Raw genomic sequence first — 22,580 nt, forward strand, 5'->3', positions numbered from 1 at the left:
TGAGTACGATATTTGCTTGTCTCATAACCTAAAAGACCTTAATATCAGGCCTATTAATTAAAACGAATTTACAATCTGAAACTAAAGTCCAAACTCAGAGATATCCAAAGCAGTAGAGTTTAACGCATAAACTACTAATTGCTGACAATCTGTAAAAATAATCCCCTCCAAAGGAAGATGCGACTGTGCAAAAAGAAGACATGTCGAAGGGCTAAAGCCTCGACAATAGCAGGTGCTGCGTTGCCTACTTGGTGACCAGAAACTGCACGATCAAAGAAGCCTTCCTCGCTTTCCAAAATAAATTCAACACCCATCTTTACTGTTGTCTTTATGCTTATTTGCAAAAATTTTGGATATATCTATGTATATATGTTTACTCTATTTATATTTTTGTTTATATGTATATCTTTTATAATATTTTATTTGCGTCTTTTTATTTCTCTGAAATTGTATGATTTATTTTTTATATAAATATTTATTTTATATGTACAACATTTAATTCGATATATGATAATAAAGTAAAGCAAATCAAACCTAACATTAAGGCCAATTTTGGAAATCTTTAGATAGGAGTGAGCATTCAATTAGTTCGGTTCAAACTGAGTTGGATAATTTTTCACAATCAAATCAAATCAAATTAATTATATTCGTCCAATTTGATTTAATTTTTAATTAGCTATAACGGTTTTGAAATTTTTTTTCATTTTTTTTATAAAATGAAAATAAAATGAAGAGTTTGAAAACCAAAATGAATTGAATCAAACCTCTTTAATTCAATTAATTTCATTGGTTTTTCCATAGTGCTTAAACCTTTCTCTAGTTGCACATAAGCTCCAACCAACATTTTACTCAAAATAAGAACTTAATCAAGCATTAGCTATTATAATATTTTGTTGTGTGATTTTTATATCAAAATTCGTTGGAAATGTTTATACGTCAAAACATAATTTAGTGGTAAGTGTACGTACAAATATAATTTTATTGCATTTATAATCAATAAACAAATATTATTGGTGATTAATTAGACTAGACTTAATTGTTTTTTATTCTATTGGACCTCAGAATTCTAGATCGGTCTGCTTGCCAACTGGGTCGATTCGGGTTCAGAAACTGCTTCCTAGGCGGGTGTTTCTTAACTCATGACCTGACCCATCAACGGTAAATATTGGTAACGGCGTTGGAAATTCCATGGAACGATAGGACAGTAGGGTTAAAACTTGTACTGTCTCTCTGCAGGGGTTTAACAAAAGAGGGATGCAACAACTGGGCGTGGCGATAAAGGCATTAACGAACTAAAGTGCAAATGGTTTCTCTGTCGACTTGGTGCCGCTACATAGCCCACAAATTTGAGTACTCCGTCTCTCTCAGTTGGAAGGTCCTTCTCTTATTGTCTATTTATATCCCCTTTTCATTCAGAACTATATCCCCTTTTTCGTTTTAATGTGTGGAAAAGGGTTTCGGTTATGCAAGCGTAAACGTATCGATTCTTTTAGAATAATAGTGTGATTACATGGTTCTTTTGATGTTAATGATGGGATCAGCTCTCTTTCTGGTTCCAATGGGGTTATTCAATGATGTTTTTGCTCCATGAAGGAGAAAAAAAAAATTGGTAGTTTATGCGATATTAGAGGATATTTTTGGTGTCCACGTGGATATGCTAAATTATTGTGACTTGCAGCATTCAGATTAGGGAAGAATGATTGATTTTTTTTTTTTGACATAAAATTCAATTTAATTGCCGAACAGTTGGTTTGGTCACTGATAATTTGACTTCTTAGGTTTTATTTGGAAAATATGCCATAGGATTTTAGTGATAGGTAACTTTGAAGTTCAATAGATTGTAATTTTTCCTTCTTGGAGGTTGTTCTTTTAGTCTTTAACCAATGATTAGAAATAGTTTAGGAAACCTTACCATAATGAAGCAACTTTGGAGCTCATAAAATTTAGGCTAAGATACAGAGACTGCATACCCTTGTGGTTTCATTAAATTACATAGAGCAGTCCTCCAGTATGAACAATTTGGACAATACGTTGTTGATATATATTATGTGATCACTTCAATTTGTTGTTTAGCTCAACAATCCATTGTTGTTAGTTGTTACTGTGTGATCTGTTGTTTTAGCAATACCAGCTTGCATCAATATCTTGCAGACGGATTTGTGTACTGTAGGACTTGCTTCTTTTTAACATGCTTAAAAATGTTTCTAAATGCAATACCAGAGCTAGTTTTAAATTGATTGGCAACCTTTGTCCTTAAATGTAATGCAGAACTATAAGAGAGGTCAAATCACTGATACTGAAGTTGGTGATGCAATTTGGAAAAATCTATTTCAAGGGAGGTTGACATATTTACACTGGAACAAAGGGCAAGAAATGGTCCCGACAATTAGAGAGCAAGGGGGAACTCTTCTTGTTCGAAAATTACCAGTTGCAGACCCAGTGTAAGTTTTATGACGCCATTGTTCTCATTTTGAAAGAAGTTCTTCTATATTGTCTTGAGTTGATGTGGCATACTTGGATTTCTCAATTATTGTAGTGAAGCATATTATTTGATTAATGTTATAGAAGATAGTAGGAACGAGATATCTTGTGTCTTGGTTGATTTACAGTTCACTTTTTGGCTCATATAGTAAAGAATTGAGCTTCTATAAAAATCCTTCTAGGTTACTGTATAATCTATGAAAATAGGAATTCAGCCTTATATTATGCAGGATAGGTGGGTTGCTATACAACCAAAGTTTGGAATGGATGCTTATGGTGCCTCTAGGATTACGGCGTTCGGTTGTATGATGTCCTGCCTTGAGATAATAAGTCCTTGGATATTACTGTAATAAAGTTCTGCGTTGGAATGCCATCAGTGGGAGGTGGGAATTAACAGTCAGGCATCATCTAAAAAGGATAGTGCCTTTTGGTGCTAGACTTTTTTTTTTGAATAAATATTATCTAATAACTTTTTGATTTACTATTTCCTCTCCATTTGTATGGAATTATTAAATAGTAATTGGCTCTGAAACATATATGAGTAGGTTCATTCTCTCTGAGAGTTCTTGTGGATTGATCTCTGTCTTCTATTATTGTGAATGGGTGAGATTGTTGTGGCAATTGGTGCATGTATTTCTTGAAAAATAATTGGGTATAGATGGGGATGTGGAGATGAAGGATACCTTCAAGACTTCAAGCATTGAAGGCATAAGGAGGTTATTGGAATTACTCTTTTTTTGGACATTTGCAGTATACGAGAGCTTTTGAGGGTGGAAATCTTTCTGGGTAAGTTTAGAAGTAGGTTCCATTCGATAGCCATATATAAAATTTGTGGTCTAGTGTAGAATTTGTTTGCATCTCTGTACTTTTTAAAATTTTGGAGGTTCATAGTTTAGTATTTTATGTTTATTTCTTGAGAGTGACTTTTATGCAAAAATTGTGAAGGTTAGGGATTAGGACAATAAACTTGTCCTTTTGGTATGCATTTTGGATAAAAGTTGAGAGACCTGATATAAGTGTGGAAAGATACATGATATATTGGTTTAAGCTTTCAGTTTAAGGTTTGTGCCCAATATGAATCAATCCACTCTTTGGTGCTTTTCTTAGTATAAGCATGGTGTTAACATAACAAGTGGAATGATTTGGGTGAGACAAGTAGTATGATTGGGGCAGTAGGGAGGTACAGAGGCTTTTGGTGACAGTCTCATGTCCTGGGGGAAATTTGTTGTGGTACACTGTGCATAAGTGAGTGAGGATTCCACGTCAATAAGATATATATGTGGAAAGGTCCAAGACTTCTGCATAAGAGAGTAATAAAGGCTAATGACTTGGAAATATTCATGAAATTGGACCAGCTTAAATATCCCTTCAACATCAGCAGATGAAGAGCTTTGAATTGAATATATAGATAACTTGTTCTCTTTCACATCAAGATATATTTATTATTTAGTGCATATGAACACTGATGTTCATTGGTAAAAGAGCTACATCCAACCTTGGAAGTATTAATTATCATTTTCAATTGTTGTCGTAACAATTATGACTTTGTTGGTGTATTACCAAAAATAAGAAATTGAATCTCGGTTCATTGGAACCATATAAAGCGGTGAGAATTGGGTTAAACTAACAAAATTTACATACATTTAAGAGTTTTACCTGCGAGGCACTGAATTTAGCATGTCAATTAAAATACAATTTCTCAATACAGCATGGAGTGGTTCCTACTTAACTTTATTGGTGTTTGAGCATCTAGCCGAAAGCTAATATTAATAGATGGACGGCCTAATGCATACAACACCATACTAAATTTACATACAGTCAACTGCAAGAATATGAGACATTGACAATGAATGAAGATACTAATACGCCTAGCAATCCGTTACGTGGGATGACATCATACTAAGGAAACAAATCTGGTGGGAGGCTTGATGCATGAGCAGTATTAAAAGGGTATCCTAGTGCTCAATGCTTCTTGCATTGCAAGCTGTAGCATGGTCTTAAGGTTATGATGGTGCAATTTGTCAATGAACCATATTGTTTGCATCCAATTAAAAAGAATTTAAGTTATTAGGCTTGAAGGCCATACCTAATGAATATAGGTTGTATTAAAAATAGGTGATGGATATGCTAATAAGTATACCCAACCCTAATTGTTTTTTGATTTTTTGTTATTCTTCGGTTTCGTGTATGGAAACATGTTATAGTCTATTGTCAAATATATATTAAAACAATACATACCCTTAGGATATTCAAAGAAAAGGAAAGGGAATTATAGGTAATTTTTCTCACTCAGATCTAGTGCTGCAGTGTTCTTTTTTATATCATCAGGATAAACATTCATTACATAATACAAGTGTTATCTGATTCAGGTTCACTGATACTGAGTTCTTGTATATTACAAACTGGGATCTCTTTATATTTTTTATTTGTTTATACCAACCTTGACATTAGCACAATTTAACGTTTCTCAAATTTCTATTCTTTTTATGCAAACTGTCATGATACCTAACTGCTAATTATTTGTTGACAGGTATGTTAAAGTTGGAGATGTAGTGGTTTTGAAGGATCCTGCAAAATCGGACAACTATCTAGTCAGAAGATTAGCTGCAGTTGAAGGGTACGAAATGGTGTCTACTGATGAAAAGGATGAATCTTTTGTTCTTGAGAAGGACGAGTGTTGGGTTTTGGCTGACAATGAGAACTTGAAAGCCAAGGTATTGGCCCTTTTGATATGAGATTAAATCAACACATTCAGGCATCTAATCTTAAATATGTTGCATTTCCTTGTTATCCTCTTCTCCCCTTCCCCGCTTTCCTCCTCCCTTTCTTTTATAAAAATGAGTTCACTAATGTCAGAATAGCAACATTTTACCTTTTATTTCCACTATATAAATTATTTCTAAAACTCACCATTCTTTTTTTGGAAAAATTATTTTGCTCTCTATATTAGCTTCTCATCATTACTAAACCTGCTGCTGGTCTAAATTTAGAATCAGGAACCATACTGGACTTTTTGTTTTGCTTGGTGACTTGACTTGATATCTGTTAAGGAAAAATTATGCAGTCATGTTATTTTAGCTTGCAAGTCACGAAGTTTATTTTCTTAAAATGATTGTATTTTGTTGTTCAGGTTCTAATCCTCTTACTAGCTGCAGAAAATAGCTAACGGTTCTAATACACATTTGATTTTAGATCCTTTCTTATGGCGCTAGTTTGCACTTTGGTCTCTTGAACTGAGCTCTGAAAGGAAAAATGAGTTACAAGAGATCCAAATGGAAGAATAGCAAACGACAGCATTATTTGGATGATTTCTTTTCATTTGTACAGCTTGCTTGAGGGTTAATTTTATACTCCCGATTTGCCGAAAACTTGTAGTCATTTTTAAGCACATTGATGTTAGTTTAGGCCTCCATGTTTCTCACTCATGATTTGTCCATCATGCCATTCATTGAGAGCCTTATCTTCCCCCCTGCAGGTAAGTTCTTCAGGTGAGGGGGAAAAGGGTAGATGGTGGGTATTTTTGGAGAAACTGCCTTTTCGCTTTCTTCTTACTCCCCCTTCTCTAGACAAAAGGTATAATGTGGTAGATTACGGTTTGCAAATGAAGTCCGTTGGTAGCACATGTCATCTTAGCATGCACACAAGAGGTTGATGCATGGGTCCCATTTTTCTTTTTTTCTTTTTTTTTTTTTCTCTAAACATCCCAACTGTGCTGATGCTTATATCTGTCTATTTATATGTGCTGGTTTAGAATGTCCGTATTTCTGATTGCCTTCATCATGAAAGAGCACTTTTTCATAACTTCTATATCATGTTCTCTTCTCACAGTATCATGAAATAAATTTAAAGATTGCTGTACACTCTTATCATCATTGTTATCATCATCTTTTTTATTTTTTTTCTCCTCTTTCCATCAGAGTAATTCAGATGGTAGTATATTTGGCATCTTGCACTGTGTTTGCTATTTAATGGCCTGGGCAGCTTATTTAATTTTTTTTCCTTTTCTTGTCCCTTTTTGCTGGGCGGCGTTGGGGTGTTGGTTGGTATCACAGGAAGCCAATGACAGTCGAATATTTGGTCCAGTTCCCATGTCGGACATAGTTGGCCGAGTCATATATTGTCTACAAACAGCTGTAGATCACGGTCCTGTTCAGAACAGGTGAGCTGCTTGACACTAGTCAGCTGAAAACTTTGCTGCTGTAAAATGGTTCATATTTGAAGCGGAACTGAAAATTCTTCCGCATATGTTCCTTGACCAGTGATTACAGCATGCGCAAGGATGCTGCAGTGCTGGAAGTGGAACTAGATGTGGATGAGATGGCAAGAAATCACAAAGCATAAACCATGCAAGTCAAATGCTCGAAATAATTTGGTTTGTGCGTGTATTATTGTCCTTGTTTTGATTTTTTGGTTTAAAGTGCAAAAGAAAACTAAAATTTTGAACTGTTCAGGTTTACATGTTATGGGAGGCCGCATAATTAGTGTTAGTTTTGGCTTTGATTCGGCATTTGGTTAACCGGTTCTAAACCATGAAGGCTGTCCTAGTTCAATTCTGAGTTTCAACTTTATTTAAATTGCATTGGAATGGAATTTGTAATGTGAAGAATCTAGATAGACCAGGAAAAGAAGAAAAATGGAATCTTTGTGTTGCTTCTTTCTGGAATCTCTTCTTGGGACTCGTTGATGGCCTTCATTGCTATACTATACATGAACTTGCTCAAGATCTGATATTACAGTGCTAAGTTTTAGTGCTTGGGGATTTTTGCCTCTATTTAATTTTAAAATAAATTCCAGGCCTTTATCGGCCATGTCTCTCTCTTAATTTTTCTATTTCTTTTAAGGATTAATGATTTCCTTATTTTTGTTTCTGTTGAGCGGTTGATGTTCGAATGGCACTCCGAACTGGTTCCTCTCACGTGTAGTTGTTGTCCTGAGCAATAAAATCAATGTTGTTAGAAAATTTCAATTTACGTAGCCCTTTGATTTTGTTTCAACGAGTTCAATTCAAAATTTTAATTATGCTTTGACATGATAAAAAATTTACTGAGAAGATGATTTTAACCTCTTTAAAAAAAAAAGATGGGAATATGATTTTGACATTATACTTAATTTTTTTTCTTAAAAAAAATAATTTTAATGAAAATTTAGAAAAAAGTTAATACATTTTATTTTCAATAATTTTTAAAATACTCGTACAAAGAAAACAAATTTATTAACTTTGCAAATCATTATAAAAATTAAATCAATTTCAAGTTAATTGTAATTTAAATTTTGTAAAGTTAATTTTATGATTAACTAAATAAAATGTTAGAAATATTTGAAAAGAAAAGAAAAAGTACAAATATTCAATTAAAAAGAGATTATAAAAAATTCGCAAATGAAAATGGTCATTAATTTATTAAAATATAAAATATAAAAATATTTTTTAAATTTGCGCTTGAATTAAATTAAAAGTAAGATCGTTGGGCATTAAAAATAATCAGGCCTGCAATTGGCTAAATACAAAATCAATTAAAATCATTTTTATATGCGTTAAACGAATCAAATTGAACCAAATCAACTGACAATTCAACACTCAATTCCAGGCCTATCCTAATTGTTTTTTTTTTCTTCAGCAATAACAATCTTAACTGGTCTGAAACCGAAATTTGGTTCAAATCAGAGAAACAATGGTTCCAAGTAAATTATAGTTCACAAATATTCGGTTCAATTCTAATTTGAATTGAACTAGTGTCTGTGCCTATGCTACAATGGACAAGTGGTGAGCATTCGGTATGTCTTATTTGGTCTAGGTACTGATTTGATTTCAATCGTTAATTAGGTCGGATTTAAAAATATTAAAATTTTAATTTTTGGTTCTAATAAAAAAAGAATTAATCCAACAAATCCACATGTAATATTTTATCATTAATGAATTTTTCTTTATTATTGTAGATTAGCTTTATTTTTTTTGGGTGATTATATTGTTCTAAAGTAATTAATTATTTTATTTTATATTTATTTATTTATTTCGATATAGAAAAGTTAAAAGAAAAGATAGGAGAATTTTTCGATTGTGAATATAAGCTATTTCTAATTTATTGAATTTGCTAGAGTGATATAATCAATATTATAATTGTCCTTTAATTTTAATTTTAATTTTACTTAATTACCAAAAATTATTTGTTACTACTTTTCAATTAAGTAGTAATAATTTATTGCAATTAATGATTAAGTTTAAATGATATATTGGCTTTGTTGAATAAAATACTTGTGCGTAGACTGCTCTTTTCATTTTAGATTTTTGCCCATGAAAAAGAAATTCAGATTTGTGTTTTAATTTTTTAAATTTCCATTTTATTTGGGTTTATTTATGTGGTTTGATTTGAGATTCTGCCCAAAACCGATCGCTGACCCGCTTAGGTTTCTTTTGTTGCCCATTTGAATCGCGAAATACCTAAAATATACCTTATCAGTGTCTATATATTAAGCGGAAAAAAAAAAAATTACTGCAAGAAAATAAGAAATAAAATGCAAAAGCGCCATTAATTTCCCGTTTCCCAAGCTCAAGCTCGATTACAATGTCGCAGGCAGTGCATTTCATCGCTAAGAACTTTCCAGGTATACTTCTATTTTATGTCTATTCTCAGTCCCTTTGAATTTGGTTTTCAAAATTCTTCTAGGTTCTGTTTGTTTCCTGGGAAAACAGAGGAAATTGGAAAGGAGAAAACTTGGGATTCAAACGAGGTCGTTGGCGAAATGGGTGTCCCAAAAATCTATTTTCCCTTTTTTTTTTTGCTGCACTTCCTTGCAGTAGCTCTAGCATATAGAATGGGCCTAAATGTGATAGTGCTTATATTCTTGGCTCAAGTAGTTTTGGCACAGATTGGTTTCTTTTGTGGAGGATTATTCCTTCACCTTTTTTCTCCTTTCGTTTGGTCCTATTTGAACTCTTTCCAATTGGGTAGAAAGAATCTGTGGTTTAGTTACAGCGTTTACATGGAGTCTGTGGATGTATATAATTAATATATTGTTTGTTGCTGTGGTAAGTCTCTTAGGTTTCATTTGCTTAGTTTTGATTCATTTTCTCCTGAACTTTGTTGGGATATTTCCTTGCCTCCTCATCTGTTTGTTCGTACGAAGTTAAATTGTTGCGCACCATATATTCGACGAAATGATTATAGATCTTGCATTGGAAGAGAGGCTGCTCTGTAGCTTCAAACGAAAGATTCGCATTTTGGTGGTTGTGTTGATTATACTGTTTTTTCTCTTCGTTTGGTAGGTCCTTTTTACCTTGAGAATTTATTTGTTGCTTTTGATCCTAACTCTGCGTTGGATATTGACTTCAGGCATTTGATGAGTTTTTTTCGTGATGAATTTTTCTTGCCTTCCAATGGTAGTATCTAGTTATAGAGACTGTTAGTTTTAGAATTTGGCCGCTCTGGCATTTGGAATGAGTGTATAGTTTCATGAATTGGCGTGATTTCCTTGATATTTACTTTATATTAGCTACTTGGAACTAAGACCTCCTCTAATTCAGTGCATGAGAAATCTTAAAATTTATGTTGCCAATTGTGTTAGAGGCAAGAAAAACTAAATTAGTGGGAATGGGCCTAGAGCTGGGTTTTTCCGTGGTTTAGACTTTTGATGGTTCTGATGAAGTCCTAGTAGTTTGCTAGTAGAGAGATTTGCCTAAAGTTACAATAAAGTAGCAGAGATTGCATTTACAATTTTTTACTTCATTTGCAAGGAGCTGAGGATGAGACCCTACATGTAAATGTGCTGGTATGGAAACTGGAAAGATTGTGGATGCCTGGGTGCTGGTGTATGGCTGTGGTATTTTGTGTCAAGATGCAGCCTACTGGTGATTCTGTGACTGTTCAATGGCATATGAAGTTATTTTGTTCTTCCTTGTATTTAATTTATTTTTGAAGTGCAAAGAGTAGCTGAATAAAGCGTACACTGTTATATTTGGAAATGAGAAGCAAATATTGCTCCATGCCTAGAACCAAAGAATTGCACAATGCTAATAAGGTTGAGAATGCCAGAGTATCTGTTATGTTTGTATGCAATATATGTTTGTTAACCAGTGCCAAAGCATTTTTTAATAGTTAATTCCCTCAGTGATAATGATGTGCCCGAAGTCCAGAATTTTATTCTCATCTAAAAAAAATTAAACCAAATTAAGAAGTTGCAGGTAATCATCTTGTTCTTATGTCTGGATATATGCTTCTTGCAGGTTATGGACCTTCAGAATGCAGATGTCTCCCTCACTTGGAAGATTCTGGGAAAGCAGCTGCTGTATCTTACTGTTCTTCTATTGGTAATTATCGAATCTATCCACAGGTCAAGACTGCATCCATAAAATGTGCTTCTGGGGCAGCATCTTTTGTGTGCAGAGCAAGTTCTGGTGGTCCTAGGAGGAATCCAGACTTCTCAAAACAAAGCAAACAGGGTTTCTCCCGAAACAGGAACAGACAAAATGAAGAGAGAGATAGCTTTGAAAACCTTGATGAATCTGATCTGTTAACTTCAAAGAATGGGCCACTATACTCCCTCTCAACTACCCCAAAATTCCAAGCCACTGCAGCCCCAGGGCCCAGAGAGAAGGAAATTGTTGAACTATTCAGGAAGGTACAGGCTAAGCTGCGTGAAAGAGCTGCAGTCAAAGAAGATAAGAAGGCTGAAGCCGCTAAAGGGAAAGGTAAAGAGAGCGAAACTGTGGATTCCCTCCTTAAGCTGCTGAGGAAACACTCCATAGAGCAAGGTAAGAGAAAAGTCATCAATGAAGACTTTGCTGCGGACTCGCCAGAACAGAGTGGAAAACACAATGAGAATAAAAGCACTAGTTTCTTTAATCCAAATAATAAAGAAAGGAGCAGAGTCCTAGAACCTAATTCCTCGTCTTTCACTAGACCGCCATCAAACTTCCGGCGCAAGTCTCCAGTTCCACAAGTGAAATTTCAGCCCAGTTATTCAAGTGAGGACTCTGTTTATTCTACAACTTATTTGGATTTGACTGATGAGAAAAAGGAGCAATTTGAAGTGCTTCCTGACACTGTCCAGCAGTCTGAATTGGAGCCAGAGGAACCAGAGTTGGAATTGGAGCCAGAGTTACCACAGTTGGAATTGGAGCAGGAGCTGGAGTCCTCTTTCCCTGATACTGATGTGTTCGATGAGTTATCTGAAGGGGAATCTTCAGATACTGATCATATTGATGAGGATAGTGAAAAAGAACAACAGATTGAACACGAGGATTTAAGTTCTTTGAAGCTGCCAGAGCTGAGGGCACTTGCAAAGTCTCGTGGTGTAAAAGGGTATTCAAAGATGAAGAAAGGCGAGTTAGTGGAGCTGCTTAGTGGTGGCTCAGTCTGATTAGTGAATCGTGCACAACAGAAATCTAAGAGGGTAGACTCAGAATTAGAGGTGTTTTTTTTCCTTGACATGCTTCCTTTTATTTTCTTGTAGTATGCTTCCCCTGTATTCAGTTAATGATTTCATTTTATGTTTGAAGCCTTAAGGTTATCTCATATGTATTACCTTGGGTGAAGATTTTGCTTATAACAGTAGAATCAAATTATTATCATTCTTATGTTTGGAAGGGCCAGCATTCTGCAATTACAGAGCACGAAATGCGTTGGTTTGTGAAAGCAAGTATTATATACACAATAACAAAGGATACGACAGCAGCTTAGTGATAAGGAGAAAAATGATCAGTGACCAATTTGTGTATACTTGTTCACTGCTTCAAATGATTGGAGACAATTTCTCAATTTTCCAAATCCTACTAAAAAGTTTATTCTGTTCTGAACTAATTTTCAAAGCAATTGGTTTTGTTTTGAAAGGAAACTGAATTTTATAATTTTAGAAAACAATACATGAATGTTTAAATTATAATTTTTAAATTGTTATAATAAATATATAATTTAATATTTATGAAAATGATAAAATAAATTATTCCTATTCAAAATAATTATTTTAGTTTTTAAAAAATATTAAAAAAGTAATTCTTTATGATGAATTTTTTAGTTAGAGTGAAAGTAACTGTTTTTAGTCAGAAAAATGAACACTTAAATGAAAAATATGTAGAACTTTTTCGAGAATGAAAAGTCATTATTCCAAAAATAGTATTTTACGAGCTAATAAAACTACCTGCATTTTGTTGGGGGCTTTCTATTTAATTTCTTTTTTTATTTAAAATTAATTTTGTTGATATAATTATTAATTTTATTGATACGATTGCTATTTATCGTTTACTCAAAAATTTTTTTTTTTTTTGGAAAAAAGGTATATTCATTTTATGAATTTTTTTTCTATTTTTTTATTTTAAAAGTTATTAAATTTATGCAACATTTTTGTACTTTTAGATTTTTGGAGTTTTCTCTTCCAAAGGAAAATCTTTTGATATTTTAGCTATCAAGGAATTTTTTTAAAAATAATTTAAAACTACTACATTTTATTTCTATCATTAAAGAAATATACATAATGGATAGAAATTCAAAGAAGTTAGCAGTAAGCAAGTATATTTTAATTTGCTTAGTATTGTAGTTGTAAAGAAATGTAAAAATGCTAAATTACCATTAAGAGAATTAGATTTACGAGACTTAAACTTATATTAAGTCGGTTCTATATGAAAAAAAAATTAATTATCACATATTTTAAACTAATCAAATTAAATGTTAAGATAATTTATTTATTAAAAAAAGTATTTAAAAATTAGATTAATTTAGTTTACACTGAGTAACCTCTAAGCATATGATAAAAAGGCAAAATGGAAAAAATATCAAAAAGATGTGGTTTTATTGGAAAAACGTTGTTGTTTATGAATACATGAAAAATAATTGGTTTTAATTTGGTTTTCACATATACATAATTTTTTACGAGACCGAAAATAAAAATATTATGGAAACATCAACTGCACAGGTTCAACAGAGTCAATTGGAAGTTCCCTACCTCCAAGATAATTTGGCATTCTCTTCATTGCTAAGTTTTCTTCTTCTCACACGTTCCCCTCTCTCTCCTTGTGTCCATTGAATATCCTTATATATATACAGTATCTAAATATCGCGTCTTCGTTCAATTATTCAATAAGAAGAAGAAGGAGAAAAGATCCTTCAAAGTTGTAATAATGGGTCAAAGTTTGGATTCAATGACCCAAAACCAATCGAAAGAAGAGTTGCTGTATCAGCTGGTCAATACTAGGAATGTGGAAGCCATTAGAGCGCTTTGCAGAGAAGGTGTTAATCTTGAGGTATATAAAAATTGGATATTTCTTCTATTTCTTAATTACTTCTTTAAATTTAACGCTTAATATTTACTTCAATTTGTTGGAAATGTAATACCAAACTTAATTTGGATTAGAAAGAATTGAACTTTATTTTGTGAAAAACAATCGAAGAAGTTTTAATTGTGCGTGTGCAATCGTATTGGTTTAGAGCTCTGATTGCAAATGGTAATGTTTTTGTTTGGAGACATTTGTAGTCTGAAGTTTCGTTCTTGGTGCAGTGGATTGACAGTGAAGGGAAAACCCCTCTGATTGTGGCTTGCATGGATTCTGGGCTGCTCAATGTTGCCAAAACTTTGATTGAAATGGGAGCTAATGTAAATGCTTATCGTCCTGGTCAGTTTCTATGGCTTAAGAGCATGCCTAAAGTTATTCCATGTTTGATTGGTGTCTTCCTCCCATACAAGTAATGTAACGCACATTCTTAATCTGCAGGGCGTCATGCGGGTACTCCTTTGCATCACGCAGCAAAAAGAGGCCTGGAACAGACTGTTCTGTTACTTCTCTCCAGTGGAGGTATGTCTTTGTGTTTTTTATGTTTTTAACAGGTTTGAGAATAGTGAGATGTCAAGTTGTGTTTTTGGGTTTTGAATTTGATGGGTTTTCCATTAATATTTCAGCAAACGCTCTAGTGAGGAATGATGATTGTCACACAGCTCTAGATATCGCTAGAATTAAGGGGCATATCAATGTCGTCCGTGCTATTGAGGTGAGCTTGAAAACTGTGATAACCACAACTTTGTCAAATTTTGCTTTGGATTCTGGAAGATGGTTATATGGCCAAAGTTCTAACGGCATATTTTCATTTTCAGAATCATATTTGCTTTTTCTCTGGATGGCTACGGGAGTTTCATGGTCCAGGCTTTCTTGAAGCATTAGCTCCTCAATTATTATCAAGAAAAATGTCAGTAAAGTGTCCACTTAATATTTTTAATGAATTTCTTACAGTGCTCTTTTCTTATGCTTGCACCTCTTTTTCTGAGGGTTGAGTTGTGTTATTTTTGTTTTTACCATTCTTGAAGCATTAAATGAATAGCTGATTAAGACTCCTGGTTACAGATGGGTTGTTGTTATACCTTGTGGTTCCAGTAACCCCATGAAGCCCCTCAGGTTGGAGCTTGCCATTTATTCTACTTTGCAGGTATGGTAATTAAACTCTAACTGTTTACTTTGCTTCCAGACTTATGGTCTAGATTATGCTATCAGTATCTTTTATGCTTCACTTTCTGCCTATGTTAAATAAATTTTGAAGACTTCCTAGTTAATAATATGGTTCAGTCATATATTCTTTTTCAAGCTTCCTTCAAGTCTAGGTGTTTGTAAATGGCATGCTTAACAGGAGGCCCCTTCAATTGGACAGGATGAACAGTTGAAACAAAAGTTTTACAATTAAGATGATACTTAGTTGTTTGGCGGATCTATGTGGTCTTCTTTTACTTTCTACGACAGTATAAACTTGAATATGGACAAAGAGCTCTTGCTGGCTAGTGGTGGAGTTGGCAACCTTGCTTCGGCAATATATTCATAATGTTCCCCTAATTTCCTTTGGTTCTTTTAAGTTTTTGTTTTTATGTTGTTGTTGTACCTCCTTTGGGCTTTAAATCAACTAGACTAAATTCCCACCACTGGAGCAGCCATATGTGCCAACTGGTTGATCCAGTCTAAGAATTCTTTCTGGAAAGTAGGAAACATGAATATTGTACTTCAACATTAACAATATCAAATTCTTTCTTTGACTCGGTTATATTTTCTGTTGTTAATTTGTGAATCTTTCAAGTTTAGTGTTGATTAATAAACAGGATGCTCAACCTCGTACAGTAGTTGCTCTTTGGAAGGCAAAGATTGAGGAACCCAAATTTCATCAGTCAGATCCTGGGCTCACTATATTTGATCATTCTACAAGTAAGCTGTTGATTCATTGTTAATGGAAGGATAATTTACAAACAACGCCATGACATTTGGCAAAACAACAGTTAAATTTTCACCTTGTAAAGAATGAATTGTATGGTTATTTGACATTGTAATTTCACTGTTCTTTGGTCATTCTATTAAATATCATTATAATTGGTTGCTTTCTTTTTATTTGAATGACATTTTTTTCCTTGTCTTGCTGAATGAAACATCTTATAAATCCTTCAAAAAAATAAATAAAAATAAAAATAAAGGCATTACAAGTTGCTTCATTTACTATAACTCTGTTGTGCATAATATTTCTCGATATTGTCTATTTGTAGTTGCTGAGTATCATGCATTTAAGGATTTCTGATGTGTTTGTTTAATAATAGTGGAATATTTGCAGCCTGGCCTGCTTTTCCCTTTGGTTGTTTCTTGTGCAATGGTAATGTTGTGATGCAACTTTATGTTGGACATTGGAGAGCATTTGATTTGCCTAATCTTGGATGCACTAGTATGATCCTTGATCACATGAATTTGTTTTTTTTCAAATGTACGATAATGAACCTCAAAGGTCTAGATAACAAGAAGCTAAAACAAGCTTTCCATTTTATGTTAAATATCTAACAAGTCTTTGGATAAGTTACTTTCAAATAACTTGAGACCTTTATGGCCATACAGTGGTACAGCAAATCTGGAAGTCTTAACTGACAGTTGAATTAACTATCACATGTGAGCCGTAGTCATATTCTATTTCATACTCTTTGTTTTCCTCTTTATTTGTATGACAATGTTAATCTCATATGTGAAGTTTTGCCTTGTGATCTGAAGCTTCTTTTACTATATATTTATCTACCAGAAACTCGATACAGATTTGCATCATCCAATGAGGGTGACAAACAGCAGCTTCACAAGTTGTATGATGCATGCAAAGGAATTCCACAGGTATACTACACCCGTTTTATGCAGTTCTTGTATTCCATAAATTTAGTTCTGGTTGATCACTATCCTTGGAATTGGTTCGTATATTTTGAACAAAATAATCTCATCTTTGAGATATAACACAAGTTGTGGTAGTCACAGATAATGCCATGGTTTGTGGAGGATGATTTTATATGAGCAACATTTTCTTATCTTCTTTAGCATTTTGGATAGGTTTATGTTTTCATTTCAGTGTGGATACTTTATTCACACAATAGGACATAAAAATGAAGCATGGTTTGCCCTTAGAGAGTGGTAACTCAAAATAGCCTGGGGTGGGGGGGACAATGTTTATACTAGTCATGGAACAGCTTTTATACTGCTATTTACAGTTGCCGAACATATTTAATGGAGTTGTTTTGAGCAAATTAAAGGGTTCCTGAAAAATTGAAAACTTTAGTCCAAATACCAACTAGTACCATTTTTCCCTTTGTCAATTGTATGCACCTACTTGAACATCAGTGTCAATTATGGCCAATTTAGAATAGGCAATTGGTGAAGTACTCTCAGTGTTGACCTAAACTATATTTTATGTAGAAGATATGAAGATTGAACCCCCTTTCTTTTTTCTCTTTCTGGTTTGGAAAGCTAAATTTTGCAAGAATTCGATTTAAAAGAATTATGTATCAATTCCTATGTTTGAAGATGAGATAATTTTTATAGAAAATAAATTATTTTGATTTTTGAAGTATTTAGAAATTATGTCATTTTAAATTTGATGTTTGATGTTACAAGAATTCAATTTAGTTAGACTGGGCTTGTAGTCAAATTTCACAAATATCATTATAATTTATGTTCTAGTCTCTTAAAGTTGTAATATTATTGGTTGTTTCTAAATAAATAAAAAAAATTAAAAAACAAAATAAATGGAATTCAACCTTAATATACACGGTGTTTGGAACAATTCTTACATAAGAATCCAATCACTGAGTTTTTCAAAACGGACACTGAGTCATATATGTTTGACATGGCAGATGGAGACAGAGTGAAATCCTCCACCCCACACCCCCCCCCCCCCCCCCACAAAAGAAAAAAAAAAATCTAAATTTCGTAGCAGTGGTAATTTAAAGAAATAGTTGTTATTAAAATATTTTAATGATTTGAATATCATTTTGGCAAACCTTTTTCATATTTACGCATAAAATATTGTCCATATCAACACATGGGTACTTCGGAAATATTTATTTAAAACATACAACTCTGCCACAGGAATGCAGTGAAATCAATCAGCATAGTTGAGGCATGAGCTTGAATATTCTGGGATTTGAAGAAAGAGAGGAGAGCCTGTTCTTAAGAAATGTTTTAGTATTGGCTATTATGGTTTAGTTTGGAAAAGTAGGTTGTGTATGCCTTGCTCCTGTTAATGAACTTCCAAAACAAATGCCATTTGTTGAGTTTTTGTTTCATCTGTATTATGCCGCCACCACCTGAGTTCCATTTTCATTTGTTTCAGGTTATGCCTCTGCCAACTCACCATAACACTGAAGCTGCATTTCCAGTGATCAGTCAACAAACATCTTCAGAAGCTCTGGACTTAGCAATGGCAATTAGTGCTTCCATTCAGTCTGCTGCCGAAGAAAGGCCACCTCTGAATACTCACCAGATGCCTGAAACAATTAATGCAAATGACTGGAGAAATTCTTTACATGGTCAGAGTCACAATGGGTGGGGCACAACTGTTGCATCCACAAATTCAGGGGCAAGCAGTAGTGGATGGATGGATAAGGAAGAAAAAGAAGACTACAATGGATGGGGTGTGTCTAGTTCTGGGTCTACTGGCAATCAGGGTCATGTGGAGAACATCGATAATACTTCTCATGTTGTTCAAACAAGTGGTGTAATCATTGCCTCAGCTCCATCGGCTCCTCCAATTCCTGATGAGGCTTTGGATGGACCAATCCAGTATCCAACAATTGATTTTAGTCCAGTGGATCCAGTTTTTCCACCTGTAGAGTGTGGAGCTTCTGTAAAAATTAATGTGAAGGATGGAGATGGTTCGTCCTCGTGTATAATCTGTTGGGAAGCTCCCGTAGAAGGTGCATGCATTCCTTGTGGTCACATGGCCGGTTGCATGGCTTGTTTGAGTGAGATCAAAGCCAAGAAAGGCGTTTGCCCTGTTTGCCGAGCTCAGTTAAGCCAGGTTATAAGGCTCTATGCTGTCTGAAAAGTGAACATGATCATTATTCTATTACTATTTTTTGAAAATTTGTCAATCTTACCATTTTTTGCTTACGAGCTTTTTCTGTACATTAAAAATGGAGCATATAAAGTGTGAAGATGCAAATAGGTTTCATGGCTAGTAGACACCGGACAGAAAAGCAAGAAAGAATTCTGTAAATAAGGCCGCTCCTCTTGATATTAGGACGAGACAGATGCAAGAAAGAATTCTGTACGCATCTACGTGCTTGTCATGTGTACATTTTTCATGTTTGTATTACTTGTTTATATCTAGAACCAGATGGAGGATAGTGGTAGCGAAAGATATATGGTGTCTTGAGATTAATGAAGATATAAATAAAACAGTAATGGAAACAAAAAAATTGTTATAGCAGTAATAAAAGTTGAATTTGATTTAATTTAATTAAAATAGTGAAATATAATATATATATATATATATATATATAGTCAATCAGATTAGATTTCATTTGCAACATTTGTAAATATTTTATTATCCTAGAAGCAAGAGTCCACTAGATTCCAAATGGTTTTGGGTGTTCCAAGATTTTGTTCCAAGTCCATTCCCCCAATTGGGGAACCAATCTTTAATGAACGTGTCCTTTGAAATAGGATACATGGCGTATACGCCAAATTACATGGTTGGCACTTGGCATTGCCTAATAATTAAAAAAAAAACAAAAAAAATTAAAGGGCTAAGAGTGATATAACACAAATGTTTTGACCTCTGTGTTTTAAACTTGCAAGTTGCGAGAGAATAAAAGTTGAAAGCATTGTAAAACTAGTACAAAATTTTAAATTTTGCATTTCTGACTTGACATTATTGAAAGTGGTATTTTCATATTTGATTGATCATATTATATATTTTCATTTGAACGGAAGAGAGGGAGAGAAGGATACTAACCCTTATAATGATTTACTTTTTTTTTTTTTTTGGGAAAGAAGACGGATTATTAATGACTAAAGTCAGAAGAAGAATTGCTTCTACACGAGGAGGCAAATCAAACCAAACATGGAAACCAGCGTACGCTTTTGGTCACTGAACTCCTAACCTAATCAACAATGACTCAAATAAAAATAATTTACTGTCTTGATTTTTACTATGTTAATTGAATTTATTATTTGTTTTAATATGGTTACTTATTTCAATATTTATTGAAAAAATCACTTAATTTTAATTTTATTCAGGAATGTTATTGAATTCTAATAAAAAGTTGTCCAATTTTTTGGTATATGAATAAAATTCTTTCTAATGTAATTTACAAATTAATGTTTATTACTTTGTTAGTTAAATGATTTGGTTTAACATGTGGGATTGATTGGCATGCATGCATATCAATTGCTAGACACTTCAATACAGTGGCTTTTAGAGGATGTCCAAATGCAAATGTGTCCACCCCGATGGCTTAATTAGGTTTGGTTATAATTGCAATTTATATCAGGTTTAATTTTATTAACTTATTTAATTCTTTATTCAAAAAATATCATATTTACAGTTACATGAGAGACGAAATAGTAATTCAATAAAAAATGTGAGGAACTGAATAATTAGTAATATTCTTTTAAATGTGAAAAATAAATAATTAGTAATATTCTTTTAAATGTGAATGATAAAGTAGTAAAATATGTCAATCAGATAGTGGTTTGGTTAGTCTTCTCACTTATTTAACTAAGTCGTACATATATTTATCACTAAATTATGCAAATTACATTACATTTTAACTATCCCACTTGTTGAAACCGAAGCTTAAAGGCTAATAACATAAGAAAGGGAACATTCATAAATGATAGGCTTTTTGATAAGGGACTCTTGCAAGAAACTGGACCCCCTAATTTCGCTCTAAAAGTTAACTCGTAGAAGAAGGACTGAATCCAGCCTTATATACTAGCTCAGGATGTACTCCGTGGATGACGTGAGATGCATCACTTTTCATTATCAAGAAAGGAAAATGCAAAATCAGGTTGAGCTACCTTATTATAAAGGGCATTTGGCTTACTTCAAACTTTATTGTTGAGAGTCACATTCTTTTTATTTATTTTCTCAACTAATTAAACTTTTAAGAGTTTATATCATCCCTAACTTTTTTTTTTTTCTTTTATCATGTTAACCTTAGCTGACAATTTCAAGTGATTCACTGAATACTGGAATTAATAAAAAAAAAAAAAAGAGAAAGAATATATAGTACTTAGTGAATTAATTATTTTATGGTGTAAAAACACCCTAAACTTTATAATTTCTTTTCCAATTTCAATTATGTTTAAATAATTATTAAGTTTTATTTAAAATAATTATTTGTCAAAAAAATAAAAAATATAATATAATTGCAACAAGTGGCAAAGTTCAAAATATTTTCATTTATTATTATTATTATTATTATTATTATTTAGTTGAAAGGAATTAAAATTTTAGCCGGCATTAGATAATTATGCAGATAGAGTAGTGGAAGGTAATTAATTAAGTCCAGCAGAGTAGTGCAATGAATGACTCGACTTATATTGCTTAATTAAGACTCCACCAGTCGTTGTTCAGTTGTTAATTATATGCATATGCTTCGTTTTTTTTTTTTTTTTTTAATATATATCCAATTTTTAAAAAGTAAAATGGTTTGTTAATTCATTTTTGTTAGGGGACTGCATGGGAAACCACTTCATTTTTGTTAGGGCAGACAGACCACAGATGTTTTGAAAAAGCCAGACTCATCACTGCAAAAGCTTAAAGAGCTATCCTTTTTAATTATGATTAAAAAAAAAATGATGTTTCTGTCAATATTCCTTCTTCAAAGGGAAACGATCAAATCAAATAAAAGCTTGCTTGTGCCTTGTTTGGTAGATAAAATTCATTTGAGAGTTTCTGTCAATATTTTTATTTTCTATATTCAATAGCATTTAATACTTTAGCCTAACGAAAGCCTCCAAAGATGTGTGTCTAGAGAGTTTCTTGACCTATGATTGTAGTCTAAAAACTTTCTTTTAGCTGATTTGTCAAATGCTTATCCATTTTTATGGATGGAAAATGCTTTTGTTTTGTCGGGAGTTCAAAGAAACAATTATTCGTTTTTAAACATAAAAACGGACAAATGGCAAACTGGTAGAACTTTCTCTCTCTTTTTTTCACATTTTTTGGTATGCAAAAGATGGGATAAGAAAGATGATTTTTTTATTTTAATTATGTTTCATCGATATTAAAGTCATACATACCTCTAGATAAACTGCATTTTCATATAAATTTTACTCGTACAATTAAAAATTCAATCAGATGTTCAAAACCTTTAAACATATTATTTACTTGGATAATATACAAATTTAATTATATAAAAACGAGATTAATTGGTCAAAATATAATTTGCACTCCTTAATTCTTCTCACCTATTACTATATGTATATATTTTAGTAGGTGAAAAGAGGAGCACAACTTCAAATTGTCTTAGATGAATATTAATATATTTTCCACCATTATACGCTCATAATGTGAAATTTGAGTGTGCTGTTTAGACGTGATTTGATTGATCTTTCCATTTATATGAGCAGTGAAAGGTTTGAAGTTTAAAATTTCGAGTTGAGGAGAGACTACCCGTTACACCTCCGGATCGAACTTCTCAATATCTCAATTCTTTATTATGACCACAAACTTTTTTTTTTTTTAAAAAAAAGGTCTCGTGTGTATCTTGAGGGGTTTGTATTATTCACATAATTATGAAAAAAAATATAATGACTTTGATTGTTTTGTTTGGAGGTTGCAACTTGCAATTGAATAAAAAGAAATAATTACTAATGAAAAAAAGAAAGG

General features: G+C 32.9%; 3 protein-coding genes across 4 annotated transcripts; all 3 read left to right on the forward strand.

The window, feature by feature from the left end:
- The first annotated feature begins 1,194 nt into the window (after positions 1-1,194).
- LOC149497341 (mitochondrial ATP-independent inner membrane protease subunit 2-like) lies at positions 1,195-7,447 on the forward strand. Of its 2 annotated transcripts, none has more exons than XM_089719652.1 (6): positions 1,195-1,375; positions 2,269-2,441; positions 5,012-5,195; positions 6,534-6,640; positions 6,741-6,857; positions 6,933-7,447. In XM_089719652.1, the coding sequence occupies exons 1-5, from the start codon at positions 1,304-1,306 to the stop codon at positions 6,820-6,822; spliced, it is 618 nt and encodes a 205-aa protein (XP_089575778.1). In that variant the 5' UTR covers positions 1,195-1,303; the 3' UTR covers positions 6,823-6,857; positions 6,933-7,447. The 2 variants fall into 2 exon arrangements, with proteins under 2 accessions (XP_089575778.1, XP_089575777.1); XM_089719651.1 differs by having other exon boundaries at positions 1,196-1,375; positions 6,741-6,853.
- Positions 7,448-8,921: 1,474 nt separating this feature from the next.
- On the forward strand, positions 8,922-12,046 carry RHON1 (Rho termination factor). The gene is made up of 2 exons (XM_089719811.1): positions 8,922-9,081; positions 10,700-12,046. The coding sequence occupies exons 1-2, from the start codon at positions 9,042-9,044 to the stop codon at positions 11,833-11,835; spliced, it is 1,176 nt and encodes a 391-aa protein (XP_089575937.1). The 5' UTR covers positions 8,922-9,041; the 3' UTR covers positions 11,836-12,046.
- Positions 12,047-13,349: 1,303 nt separating this feature from the next.
- LOC149497343 (putative E3 ubiquitin-protein ligase XBAT35) lies at positions 13,350-19,072 on the forward strand. Its single transcript, XM_089719693.1, has 9 exons — positions 13,350-13,711; positions 13,966-14,080; positions 14,180-14,260; positions 14,365-14,453; positions 14,557-14,648; positions 14,804-14,885; positions 15,544-15,646; positions 16,497-16,582; positions 18,072-19,072. Exons 1-9 carry the CDS (start codon positions 13,589-13,591, stop codon positions 18,780-18,782), a joined length of 1,482 nt encoding a protein of 493 aa, XP_089575819.1. The 5' UTR covers positions 13,350-13,588; the 3' UTR covers positions 18,783-19,072.
- The last annotated feature ends 3,508 nt before the right edge of the window (positions 19,073-22,580 follow it).

The sequence above is a fragment of the Jatropha curcas genome, chromosome 3, assembly GCF_041381405.1.
Source record: "Jatropha curcas cultivar XTBG-Jc1 chromosome 3, XTBG_Jcur_1.0, whole genome shotgun sequence".
NCBI classification, from domain to species: Eukaryota; Viridiplantae; Streptophyta; class Magnoliopsida; order Malpighiales; family Euphorbiaceae; genus Jatropha; species Jatropha curcas.

Bases quoted from the DNA above. Each gene is read 5' to 3' on its own strand.
- LOC149497341 (XM_089719652.1), top strand. From the start codon at position 1,304: ATGGTTTCTCTGTCGACTTGGTGCCGCTACATAGCCCACAAATTTGAG. The intron at 5,196-6,533 runs GTATTGGCCCTT...TTGGTATCACAG, and splicing joins ATGAGAACTTGAAAGCCAAG to GAAGCCAATGACAGTCGAAT. The intron at 6,641-6,740 runs GTGAGCTGCTTG...TTCCTTGACCAG, and splicing joins CACGGTCCTGTTCAGAACAG to TGATTACAGCATGCGCAAGG.
- RHON1 (XM_089719811.1), top strand. From the start codon at position 9,042: ATGTCGCAGGCAGTGCATTTCATCGCTAAGAACTTTCCAG. The intron at 9,082-10,699 runs GTATACTTCTAT...TGCTTCTTGCAG, and splicing joins CATCGCTAAGAACTTTCCAG to GTTATGGACCTTCAGAATGC.
- LOC149497343 (XM_089719693.1), top strand. From the start codon at position 13,589: ATGGGTCAAAGTTTGGATTCAATGACCCAAAACCAATCGAAAGAAGAG. The intron at 14,261-14,364 runs GTATGTCTTTGT...TTAATATTTCAG, and splicing joins GTTACTTCTCTCCAGTGGAG to CAAACGCTCTAGTGAGGAAT. The intron at 14,886-15,543 runs GTATGGTAATTA...ATTAATAAACAG, and splicing joins CCATTTATTCTACTTTGCAG to GATGCTCAACCTCGTACAGT.